General features: G+C 33.3%; 1 protein-coding gene across 1 annotated transcript in view; it reads left to right on the top strand.

Moving 5' to 3' along the window:
* TSGA10 (testis specific 10) overlaps positions 1-13,101 on the top strand; it is a 113,152-nt gene extending 100,051 nt beyond the window's left edge. The window contains 3 exon segments of the mRNA XM_079111328.1: positions 1,773-1,877; positions 2,034-2,180; positions 12,142-13,101. Coding sequence (XP_078967454.1) covers positions 1,773-1,877; positions 2,034-2,180; positions 12,142-12,166 — 277 coding nt within the window. The 3' untranslated portion in view covers positions 12,167-13,101.
* Positions 13,102-13,383: the final 282 nt, after the last annotated feature.

The raw sequence follows: 13,383 nt of genomic DNA, 5'->3' as shown, positions 1-13,383 counted from the left end.
CTTTATTAGAACCCCTAGCTGGAGATTGGGGTGGAAATGCCTGCCTGGATAGTGAACGCTTCTTTTATTAAACCTGCAACACTCACAACTAAAGGGGAGTTTGAGCTCATATTCTTGTATGTCTCACCTATAACACTGTCTTTCCCATCATCAGTACCTGCAATCTGACTCTTTGCTATGTTGAGTCTGTGGAATTTCCTCATTCTTAGGAGGCAAGAGCTAGTTCTCTAATCGTTGCCAGTGGCATCCATGAAAGAAAAAGGGGAAAGCGTGCGAGGTTGGATGGGTAAAGAGGTTCAATAGTCACCAGTTAACAATGTCAACCTAAAACTAATGCTGTCCTAAACTATTTCATAAGTGAGATTCCTTCTTGCTTTTTACCAAACAGTATCATTCTGTTCCCTTAGCCCCCAGATTCCTCCAAATTCTTCCTTCTCCATATTGAAGCCTGTAGGCATAGTTTACATCTGACCTCATTAAGGATAGCAGTTACTTTGACCCAGCTTCTGACTAGTATATCCTGAGATTTTGTTTCTATTCCTAAATATTGTTTTCTAACTAATCTTACTTTCCAGGAACACATTGTGATTTCTTCGTTCTAGTTTCATTTCTTGCCTTTCTGCTTGGCTTGTTCTTTGAAAAACCTCCCCTCTCCTCTAACACAGTGATTTGAGAAATTGCGCCCATGCACTTGTCTTTATTTCATAACATGTTCTTTTAATCATTATTTTAACCATGCATCTTTCTGGAGGACCATGAATTCCTTTATCTTTCAAGCCCCACCACTTTGCCTTTGCTTTTGAGCCTAGGACCTGATGAAGGTTAGGAATCATGATCTCGGCAATCAGCTACTACTGAGATTCCCAACTAAGCAAAGGGTGCAGAGCCAGGGCCAGTTTCCTTCAGAAATTGCTCTCAGGTCATGGTGGCTGTGACTATTCAGTTACCATAGCTAGACTGCTGGGATAACTTCAGCTGGGTCTGTAGGAGCCCTCTTTGAAGGTGGTAGTGGCAGTCTGCCTCAGTGAAGCATGTCAAAACTCCTACCATAAGGAATACACTGTTTTAGACCGACTGGTAAGTACAATCACTTAGAACTAGCATGACAAACATTTGTGTTCTCAGTCTCTGAAGTTTGTATTTCAGCAGCCGTGCTGCTGTCCTGAAAGCAAGCAAAGAGAATAGAATGTTCTGGGCAAGCAGAATTCATCTGTCATTGTGTTCCTAATGATAGTGTGCCTTATCACAGGGTTTTTGAAGCATTGTTTAGCCTTAAGAAGATTCTGTTAAACTGAAGAGTTTTTATGTAACAGTATTATATATCAGATTTCATTATAAGTGTATATATAGCACTTGGTTAAATTAATGTATATAAATTGAATATATAAATAATAGACCAAATTAGTCATGATGCTAGTGAATTCCAGTGTCATTTGATCATACCACTGCTTAACATTGATACAGTGCTTCAAAGTACTTTCAGAATATTATTTGCTGTAAATAAGTAATATTGCATCATCTAAGCACAGGGAACCAGAAAAGGTTTAACTACTTGAATGGGACTGGGATTGCTTAGGCTTTTCAAGTAGGCTAGTTTATACAATTAATATGTCTAAAGTTTGGCGTAGTTCAGATGTACTAGTCTGTCCATGAAAATCACACTGTGACTTGGATCCAGCTGAGAAACCATTGCCAGCTGGTTTAATGCACTCCAGGAGTCATAGCCATATTTTAAGTTTAACTGGGTTTCACTCTTACTTTCTTTTACACAGGGCCATTCAGAGTAGAGACGTGGCCCAGTTCAGAAATGTCGTAACACAATTGGAAGCTGATTTAGACATTACTAAAAGACAGCTGGGGACAGAACGCTTTGAAAGGTAAGTTTATCTCCATTCAGTATCTAGCCGGGAAAGCATTGTTTCTTAGATAACAGTGGGTTTTAGTCATTGCATGATGGTTATATTTTAAAATATTGAGTCACAGTTTTAATATCACTGAACATAAAATTTAAAAGCATCACTATTTTGCTTTAGGGAAAGGGCTGTACAAGAACTTCGTCGCCAAAATTACTCAAGTAATGCTTATCATATGACTTCATTGAAACCAAATACAAAATGTCATTCACCAGAACGTGCTCACCACCTATCTCCTGACCGAGGCCTAGATCGATCATTAGAAGAGTAAGTCAGTTTAAGGATCCATTTTCTTGGGACCTCGTAGCAACCTTACAGTGAATATTTGAGGGAGTAAGGAAACTCATAAATATTTGTGTCTGTCATTAAGAGTGATATGTAAACATGATTACCAAGATATGTTGCTGTAAAAATAATTTTCAAAATTAAGAGTTTTACATAAATGCTATATTAAAGTGAAATATTTCTAATATTTTATCTAATGTTTCCATAAGTTATATTTTCAAATTGATTTTACAAATTTCTGTAACAAATATTTTTCATTGTGCCTTTTACTAAAATGTTAATTATTATAGCACTGTGTAATATATATGCTCTAAGAAAGTGATAAGCTAATTTTTAGAGGAAAATATTTTAGGTATATTTCTGCATGTCACAAATTTTGTAAAAACACTTTTTATTTGAAAATACTTTCAAGTATATGTGAAGTTAAAAAATAAAAATAGTACAAAACATACCTGCGTATCTTCACCCTTTCTCACTCTAGTTAGGTTTATGCTCCGTTTGTTTTTCATGTGTAGGCACTCTGTCTCATGCATTCACTCTTGCACATGCTCCGTCTCTTTCACCACACACATGCATGCACACACAGTAATGACCACCAGTACCTTCTATTCCAAAGCACCCCAACAGGTTTCTGCCTTGCCTTACTCCATTCTGTATTTGTATATTCTTTATTCTATGGTGTGAGAACCCTGGCTCAACATCATGCATTTTTTCAACATCAATACATTATCTTATTTGCTCTGTCCCAGAATGCATCTAAAATAGTTTTAAATTTTCTGTGCCAGTTGGACTACAGTAACAGACTGACTTTTAAAACATTCAAGATCTGTTTACAATTCTTCCTTCCTACTCTCATATAATACCCTGTCCCATTTATTAAGGGGGTATAGTTAAATACTGAGTTTATTGATGACTTGAATTAGTTCTTTTGTTTCCCCTTTTCACTGTGGTTATAGTATTTACTTAATATAAAATTAGATTCATTTGTTTCAACTTGCTTTCATTCGTATTTTTCCTCTTCCTAGCTTTTCCTTATTTAATTTTATTTTGAATGTATAGATTACTCTTAAAGATCAAAACTCCACAAGAAGTAATTATTAGAGAAGTGTCCTTTTCTCGGTACACATTTGTCCCATGGCACATGCTTCTGCCCCTTTCCTATGTCATTTTTATGATAAAGATATAGAGACACGTTTTTCCTTTCTTAACCAGCATACTGCATATACTTCTTTGCACTTTGCTCTTCTCACTTAGTAATCTGTCCTGGAGGTCAGTTCATATTGTTTCATGGAGATTCTCTTCATTACTTTTTATGACTGCTTAGTATTCCTTTCTGTGACTATTTTATAGTTATTCAACCAATCTCCTACACTTGGACATCTAGGGAGTTGCCAACAATTTGTAATTACAATCAAGACTATAGTGAATAATCTTATGCTATGTATTTTCATTTTATTGGAGAAGTATCTTTAGAATAAATTTCAACAAGAGAGATTTCTGGTTCAAGGAGTAAATGCATATGTAGCTTTTTTAGATAGTGCCAAATTGCCCTCCATAATGGTATCATTGTGCATTCTCTCCAGCTCAGGTGTGAATGCTCACTTGCCCACAGCCTTACCAGCAGAGTGAATTTGTGCCAATATGGTAGGTGAGAAATTGTACTTTAGTGTAGTTTTTATTTGCATTTCTATATTACAAGTAAAGTTGAGTATCTTTTAACAGACCACTTTTATATCTTTTTCTGGATTATTTATTCATTTTCCTATTTTCCTAATGGATTTTTGGTCTTTTATTAATTTAATTTTTATAAATTTGGGAAAATAGTCTTTTATCTTGATATGTGCTGTAAGAATTTTCCCTCATTTTTGTCATTTCTCTTTAATTATACTGTTTACTCCCATTTAAAAATTTTTATGTAGTCAAGATTTTAAGTCTTTTTCCTTTTATGCATCTGGATTTCTGGCCATATTTCTTTCTCTCTACCCAGATAATAGAGGTTTTCACCAATGTTTTCTTTTGTACTTATATAGTTTTACTTCTCTATTAATATTTCTGATGCCTTTGGAGTTTATATTGTGTGTGGTTTGAGGAATGGATCTTTTATTTTTCCAAATGACTATCTAGTTGTCCCAAGATCATTTATTAAAAAAAAAAAAAAATACTCTGTCCCAGTGATTCAGATTTCTTTCAGAACTTTCTATTTATATTCTATTGATCTCCCTGTTCATGTGCCTGTCTTCTATTTTATTTTAGAGGCTTTATGGTATTTTTATGTAGAATAGTGGTATGCCTGGCAAACTGACTTTCTAAAAGAAAAGAAGGAAAAGTCCTGATCTTTAACACTTGCCAATTTCTGTGATATAGACTTCCAATATGACCAGTTTCAAGATACCAATGGTTTAATCAGCAGATCACCAAATTCTTAAATATTTGCAATTACTACAAACCAGCCCTAGGACAGAAATAGGGTCTTACTTGTGTTTATCTATATTTTCTTGTGAGTTTATTTTTCCATATGAACTTTAGGTTAAACTTGTCTAACACCATTTTTTAAAAAGCCCATTGGAATTTTTATTAGGAACATATTATATTTGTAAGTTAACATAGGGAAAGCTGACACACCTTGATGATACTGAGACATTCTAAACAAAAGGAGGGAATGTCTTTACATTTGTTTGAATTCATGTTAGTGTCTTGTAGTTTTCTTTATATAGATTTTGAATATTCCTTGTTAAGTTTATTCCAAAATATTTTATCTTTTGTGTTGCTATTATAATTTTTTTATTCATTATATCTTCAAAAGCGCTGTTGATATTTTTGTGTTTTCTTTTTTAGTAGTGCATTATGGTTATAAATAGTATGGGTTCATTTTGGCATAATCATACATGCATGGAATAGAATTTACTCCAACTCAATCCCCAGTACTTCCCCTTTCCTTTCATTATTCCCTACCCGTATTCCACTTCCTCTACTCTACTGGTCTTCCTTATATTTATTTACAGCTTTTTAAAAATTAGTGCTGTGTAGATATACATAAAGGTGAAATTCACTATGGTATATTCCTATGTGTATATAGCAGAGTTTGGTCAGTTTCATTCCACTGTTCCTCTCTTTCCCTAATCCTGTTCCCTCCTGCTCATTCCCTTTTCTCTGCTCCACTGATCTCCCTTCTGTTTTCATGGGATTCTCCTCTTACTTCCCTTTTCCCCTTATTTTACTCTAGCTTCCACATATATTCAACCCTTGACTTTTCTAGTCTGACTTACTTCACTTAGCATGATGTTCTCTAGTTCCATCTATTTACCAGCAAATGCCATAATTTCATTCTTTTTTATGACTGAGTAAAACTTCATTGTATTTATGCATTTTCTTTATCCATTCATTTAGTGATAGGCGCCTGTGCTGGTTCCAGCACTTGGCTGTTGTGAGTTGCACTGCTATAAACCTTGATGTGGCTATATAATCGTAGTATGCTGACTTTAATTCTTTTGAATAAATACCTGGGATGGAATAGCTGTACCGTTTGGTGGTTCCATTTGTTGTCTTTTTTTTTTTTTTTTTTTTTTTTTTTTTAATTTTCATTCACTCTAATAACAATCTTATGTTTAACCAGTATGTGGTGAAAATTTAAATTGCACAGGCCAATACATCTCTTTCACATTTTTTCACATATTCTTTTTTTTTTTTTTATTGTAAACAAATGGGATACATGTTGTTTCTCTGTTTGTACATGGCGTAAAGGCATACCATTTGTGTAATCATAAATTTACATAGAGCAATGTTGTTTGATTCATTCTGTTATTTTTTCCCTTCCCCCCACCCCTCCCACCCCTCTTTACCCTCTATACAGTAGTTCCTTCCTCCATACTTGCCCCCCTCCCTAACCCTAACACTAACCCTTCCCTCCCCCCCATTATGTGTCATCCTCCACTTATCAGCGATATCATTCGTCCTTTGGCTTTTTGAGATCGGCCTATCTCACTTAGCATGATATTCTCCAATTTCATCCATTTGCCTGCAAATGTCATAATTTTATCATTCTTTATGGCTGAGTAATATTCCATTGTATATATATACCACAGTTCCTTTATCCACTCATCAATTGAAGGGCATCTAGGTTGGTTCCACAGTCTGGCTATTGTGAATTGAGCAGCTATGAACATTGATGTGGCTGTATCTCTGTAGTATGCAGATTTTAAGTCCTTTGGGTATAGGCCAAGGAGTGGGATAGCTGGGTCAAATGGTGGTTCCATTCCAAGTTTTCTAAGGAATCTCCACACTGCTTTCCAGAGTGGCTGCACTAATTTGCAGCCCCACCAGCAGTGCATTTGTTGTCTTTTGAGGAATCTTCATACGGCTTTCCAAAGTGGTTGTACTAATTTTCAGTCCCACCAACAATGTATGAGTGTATCTTTTCCCTCACATCCTCACCAACTTTTAAAATTATTTGTGTTCTTGATGATTGTCATTCTGACTAGAGTGAGATGGATGTAATTTTGATTTGCATTTCCCTGATTGCTATGGATGTTGAATACTTTTTCATGTATTTGTTTGCTATTTGTATTTCTTTTGAGAAGTATCTGTTTAGTTCTTTTGTCCACTTATTAATTGGGTTATCCTTTTTTTGGTGTTTAGTTTTAGTTTTTTTATGTTACAGTGTTTTGAGTTCTTTATATATTCTGCATGATAGTCCCATGTTGAGGAGCATCTGGCAAAGATCTTCCATTCTTTAGACTCTCTCTTCACTCTCTTGTTTCCTTTGCAGAAACTTTTCAATGTGATGCTCCCTCTTACTGATTCTTGGTTTCATTACTTGTACTTTAGGAGTCATGTTAAGGAAGCCTGCACCAATACATTGGAGTGTTGAGCCTGTGTTTTTTCTAACAGTTGCAAAGTTTGTCTAATTCCAGGTCTTGGATTCACTTTGAGTTGACTTTTGTGCAAGGTGAAAATTTTTCTATACATGAATATTCAGTTTTTCCAGCACCATTTGTTAAAAAGGCTATCTCTTCTCCAATGAATGTTTTTGGTACCTTTGTCAAGTATAAGATGACATAGATTTTATCTCTGTGTCTTCTATTCCATTGATCTTCATGTCTGTTTTGGTACAAATGCCATGCTGTTCTTATTACTCTGTAGTGTAATTCGAGATCAGGTATTGTGATGCCTCCAGCATTACTCTTCTTGCTCAGGTTTGCTTTGATTGTTCTGATTCTCTTATTCTTCCACATTAATCTTAAAACTAATTTTCTAGGTCTGTGAAAAATGTCACTGTTATTTTGATGGGAATTGCATTGAATCTGTTTAATGCTTATGCTACTATGTCATTTTGACAATATTAATTCTATACAAGAACATGGGAGGTCTTTCCATCTTCTAAAGGTCTTCTTCAGTTTCTTCAGTGAGCTATAGTTTTCATTGAAGATATCTTTTACCACCTTGGTTATATTTACTCCCAAGTATTTTTTGAGTTTATTATAAATGGGATAGTTTTCTGATTTCTTTCTCAGCAGATTTATTATTGGAGTATAGGAAAGCTATTGATTTATGTATGTTGATCTTGTATTCTGCTTCTTTGCTGAATTTGTTTATAAACTCTACAAGTGTTTGGGTGGAATTTTTTGTGTCCTCTAGATAAAGTATCATATCATAAGCAAATAGATAATCTGGCTTCTTCTTTTCCTATTTGTATCCCTTTAATTTCCTTCTCTTGTCTGATTGCTCTGGCTAGAGTTTCAAAAACTATAATGAATAGAGTGGTGAAAGTGACATCCTTGTCTTGTACCTTCCTAACTTTAGAGGAAATGCTTTCTGTTCATCTTCATTCAGTATGATGTCCTTGGGTATGTCCTTTATAATGAAGAGGGAAATTCCTTCAGTCTCTAGTTTCTCTAGCGTTTTAAATATGAATGGGTGCTGGATTTTGTCAAAGGCTTTTTCCACATCCATTGAGATGATCACATGATTCTTGTCCTTAATCATATTTATTTGGTGAATTAATTTTTTTTATTTGTATATGTTAAAACAACATTGCATCCTTGGGATAAGGTCCACTTGATCATGGTAAACTGCCTTCTTCCTGTGTTTTTGAATGTAATTTGCCAATATTTTAAAGGAATTTTGTGTCTGTGCTCATCAGGGACATTGGTCTGTAGTTTTCTTTCCTTGGTACGTCTTTGTCTCATTTTGGTATCAGTGTGATGGTGGCTTATAGAATGAATTTGGAAGTGTTCCTTCCATTTCTGTCTTATGGAATAATTTGAGGAAGATTGGCATTAGTTATTTTTTAAAGATCTGATAGAACTTAGCTGAGAATCCATTTGGTCCTGAATTTTCCTTTGTTGGAAGACTTTTAATTTCTGCTTCAATCTCATTGATCAACTGGGTAAGTCTTATGTGTCTAGAGATTTGTCTAGATCTTCTAGATGTTTTAGTTTATTGGAGTGTAAGTTTTCAAAATGGTTTCTAATGATTCTCTGGATTTCAGAAGTATCTGTGGTAATATTGCCTTTTATCTCTAATTTTGTTGATTCAGGTCTTCTCTTTCTTTTGGTTAGTTTGGCTAAGGATTTGTCAAATCTTGTTGTATTTTCAAAGAACCAATTCTGTTGTATTGATCCTGTATATATTTTTTTAATTCTCAGGTTCATTAATTTTGGCTCTGATCTTATTTCCTGTGTTCTACTGATTTTGGAAATAGTTTGTTTTATTTCTAGAACCTCTGGGTGTAATGTTTGATTATTTACTGGGGATCTTACTAGTTTTTTTTTAAAGGAATTCAATGATACAAATTTTCCTTTTAGAACTGTGTTCATACTGTCCTAAAGATTTTGATGTTGTATCTCTGTTCCCATTAGCTTCTAAGACTTTTTTTATTTCTCTATGGATATCCTTTGTAATACATTTCTCATTCAAAAGTATATTATTTAATTTTCAGGTATTAAAACTGTTTCATTTTTTATCTTATTTTCTAATTTCATTCCATTATGATCTGACAAGATGAAAGGAATTATATTTTTTTGTATTTGCTAAGACTTGCTTTGTGCCCCAAAATATGATCTATTTTAGAGAAAGTTCTATGTGCCACTGAGAAGAAAGTAAATTCACTTGTTGGTGGGTGAAATATTCTGTACATATCTGTTAGGTCTATGTAATTAACAGTATTTTTTAGTCCTGAAGAATCTTTACTTAATTTGTCTGGTTGACCTATCTAATGGTGAGAGAGCTGTTGAAATCATCCAGTATTCCTATATGACGGTGTTATTTGATTCTTTTTATTGAGAAGGATTAATTTTATGTACATAGGTGCACCAAATTCATGTGTAAAATCTCTATCCTGCTATCTTGCTAAATTCTTTTATTGTCTTACCAAATTTCATCTTTCATTCTGTAGATTTTTCTAGGTTTACTGTCCTGTCATCTGTAAAAGATACTGTTTTTGCCTTTCCGTGTTTTTTTTTTTTTTTATCTTGAATTGCATTCTCTATGCTTTGAAACTTTTACATTGCTTTGGAACTATTTGATCACTAAAAATTTGGTTGAACTCACCTTTCAAATGACATAGCTTTGATTCTTTTCAAATGGGCTATTTCCTTGATAACTCAATTTTTTCTTCTGTGGACACTGGTACTTTTACCTATTTCTGCTCTGCTTGCCTAATGAATTATTTATTTCCTCCTAGATTTGCAAAGTTATTTGAACAAAAGCAACCAATGTAGTATCATCAATTTTAAAATGTCCATGGATCAGTAATTATACCCCTCCTATCATATCATATATATTTGCCTCCCTATGCACACTTTTTTCCTTAATTACATTAACCAATGAACATTGTTCATTGCTTCAAAGAACCAGAATTTCCAAACCAGTATTTTCATTCATTGCTTTGATACGTTTTTTCTCTTATGAGTTACTGCTTTATTATTTCCTTTCTGTTCATTAGTCTAATTTGTTAGCTTTTTGAGCTATGAATTTAATTCATTTATTGCCATTCTTTTATTTTACTGATACAGGTATTTAGGGTTTTGATTTAATCCTCTGATTATTATTTTGAACATATACCATAGATTCTGACATATGATACTTATTGTTATTTTTCTGAAATCATTTAATTTGTTTGTATCTTCACTTTTACCAGGAAGTTATTTGATGGAAAATCTTTTAATTTCCAGTTGTGGGGTTTCTTTATTTTCTGGTGCCATTGCAGGGTGATTGGGGAATATTGTCTGTAATATCTGTTTTGTGAAACCTGAGGTTCTTTGTGCTTTATGATCAATTTTTGTGAACAATTCATGTGTACTTAAAAAGAGATATTCTTTCATATCAGGGTAGAGTTTTTATTGTATATCTAAAATATTTACCTTTAAATATTTACATTTTTTATTTTATGTAGCTCTTTTATTTCATGGCTTGATTTTTGTGCATGTGACCCATTATATGCTAAGAATAGTGTTTTAAAGTCTCTTATTATGAGTATGTTTTTGTTTCTTCTTTCATTTCCTATAAATTTTGTTTTATATAGGTGGTTTGTTGTTATGCTTGTTGCATAGATATTCTGAATTGTCATTCTTCATTGTGGAGTGTGGCTTTTATAAAGTACCCTTTTCTGGTGCATTTACTTTTTGTGTATGTACATTTATTTTGGCCAGACATCTACTTTCTCTGGTACTAGAGTTCAACTCTTGTTCCATTATGGATTTGAGGTTTGCTTTATAAGCCATTTTGAAAATCATTTTTAAAAAGTATGTGAGTTAAAATCCTTCATATTATTGATGTGATCATCAGGTTTAGTCTCAACTAGGTCAGATTATTGTCTGTATTATGTGATATTTGCTGTGCTTCTCCACTGGATTAGGCTTCTTTGCTGTTTAACAAATTTCTTGAGATATTTAAAAAGGATTTGTATTTGATTTTGTCAGCTTTGTATTAATAATAGTACCCTTAAATCCATCCTTTTTTTTTTAAACTTTAATTTTTATCATTGTCAGTTTTAAATGTTATCCTTTGGTCACCTATCATCTAGGAGAAAGCCAATGGACTTACTTTATTTTTCTCAACCATTGCCATTTCCTATCCCTTCAGTTTCATTTTTTCCATGTTTTCATATAAATGGAATCACAGTATATAGCCTCTGGTGACTGACTTTTACTCAGTATATTATATTTGAGTTTTATCTAGATGGTTGTATGTGCTTGTAGTTGTTGCATGTTCCTTTTAACTGCTGAGTAGTATTTACTATCCATTATGGGAATGTGTCACAGGTAATTTTTTAATGATTATAATGTTGGTAATGGTTGGAAAAATTGGACAGAGTCCCACATATCCTTCCCCTAGCTTCTGATACGCCAGTATCTTACATAAAAGGGAATTGACGTTGGTACAAAATGGTTATTAGATAGGTCATTGGCTTTATTCAGATACCACTAGTTTCTACAGGTTCCCATGTTTATGTTTGTACATACCACACACACCACCACTAGTCAAGATACTGAATTGTCCAGCAGCACCAAAGAGCTCACTGCTTACTGGTGATTCCCCTTTATAGTTGCAACCCTTTTCTTCTCCATCTCTGTCCCCTCTATTCCTAACCCCTGCCAGACTAATTTCTTCTCCATCTCTATATTTCCATCATTTTAAGGATGTACTATAAATGGAATCATACACAGAACATAACCTTTGAGACTGACTTTTTTTCATTCAGCATGATGCCCATGAGATCCCAAGTTCTGGTGTATATTAGTAGTTCATTCTTTTTTTGCTGAATACAGCAGTCCATGGTAAAATTGTACACAGTTTGTGAAAATAAAGTGAAAAAATAAAATGTATACATTTTCTTTTGCAGAAACTGGGGAAAACATCTTAAAGTAATGCTATTATATATTTTTTAAGCATGTTAAAATATTTGAGTTAAAAGTATTAATCTGCACAATTTTTTCTCTTATAGGAATCTTTGCTATAGGGATTTCTGACACACGAAAAGATTCTTCACATTCTGGGAAAGGTCAAAGTTACAAACGGATTTTTTTTTGCTATATGATTGCATTTATCTTTTGAATGCTTGACAATGTTAAATGTATTTATTAACTTCATGCCTCTGAATCTCTGTTCTCATGTGCCACATTGCAGTGATCTGAGATGACTTATACAAATAAAAATGCAAATGGCTTTTTCTATCCATTCAGTAATAGTGAGTGTAAAATCTGCTTACTTCACTATTGAACACTGTTTTGTTAACTATCCGGAGTAAATAAAGGAGCTTAAAAAAAAAAAAGAGGGAAAAGTGTTTTTACAAAACTGATTTCCTTTCCTTTCTTGGTATCTCAAATAATTGGTTGGTTAAATATTTTTCTTTGTGATTTATGTTTTCTTGGCTGGAGAAGTTGGGTCAAAATAGGCACAGTTTACCAGTACTGGCCTGGGGCCCAGTATTGCATTTTGGAACCAACCTGACATAAATTCCATGCCATAATGTGACTTCAAAGCAGCAGAAAGTAGGAGTGTGTCAGGGTTTTAAATCCATACTATTGTACCACTCAGACTAATTAACATACATTTTCTACAATTGTGTTACTCCTACTGTTTTTAGAAAGGTAGGTGATGATATATCTGTAAAACTTGTAAGATTTTTTAAAATGTGTATTTTTAATAAGTTTTCTTTAAAACATTAAAGTACTGCAATCAACTTAATTGCCATTTTATTTTTTTGCCTGTGGCAGCTGTCTGTAATCCAGAATAACAAGTTCAGTGATGTTTTGTTTTTTCTCTCTTAAAATCTCCATAATCTCTTATCCATCCATAGACTTTGACTTAATGTTGATATTAGAGCCCGAATGCTACTGTATTTTACTGATATAAGGTATTTGTATTCTTGCCATTTTAATAAAAAGTCCTGTCACTAATAGTATTCATATGATGTAGACAGTTTTTCATTTTATCTAGTCATTATTCAGTATGACTATAGTGATGTAGGATAGTGCTCTGATTTAAATCTTGTTTAATCATTAGTATGCTGTTATTTACTACTAATTCATGCTACATACTCGTTTCAGTTTGAGCTTTCAAAACTTTCAGGTTTACTTGTGTAATGCAGTCATTATATTGGTTTAAAAAATAATTTAAAATTATAAACATTTTAAAGAAAAATATACAAAAAGTTGTTCTTGATAATACTAAATAATATACTGAT

Source organism: Sciurus vulgaris (genome assembly GCF_902686455.1).
Source record: "Sciurus vulgaris genome assembly, chromosome: 14".
Taxonomy (NCBI): domain Eukaryota; kingdom Metazoa; phylum Chordata; class Mammalia; order Rodentia; family Sciuridae; genus Sciurus; species Sciurus vulgaris.
The sequence above is the reverse complement of the archived record's forward strand: the minus strand, read 5'-3'. Positions and strand labels throughout refer to the sequence as shown.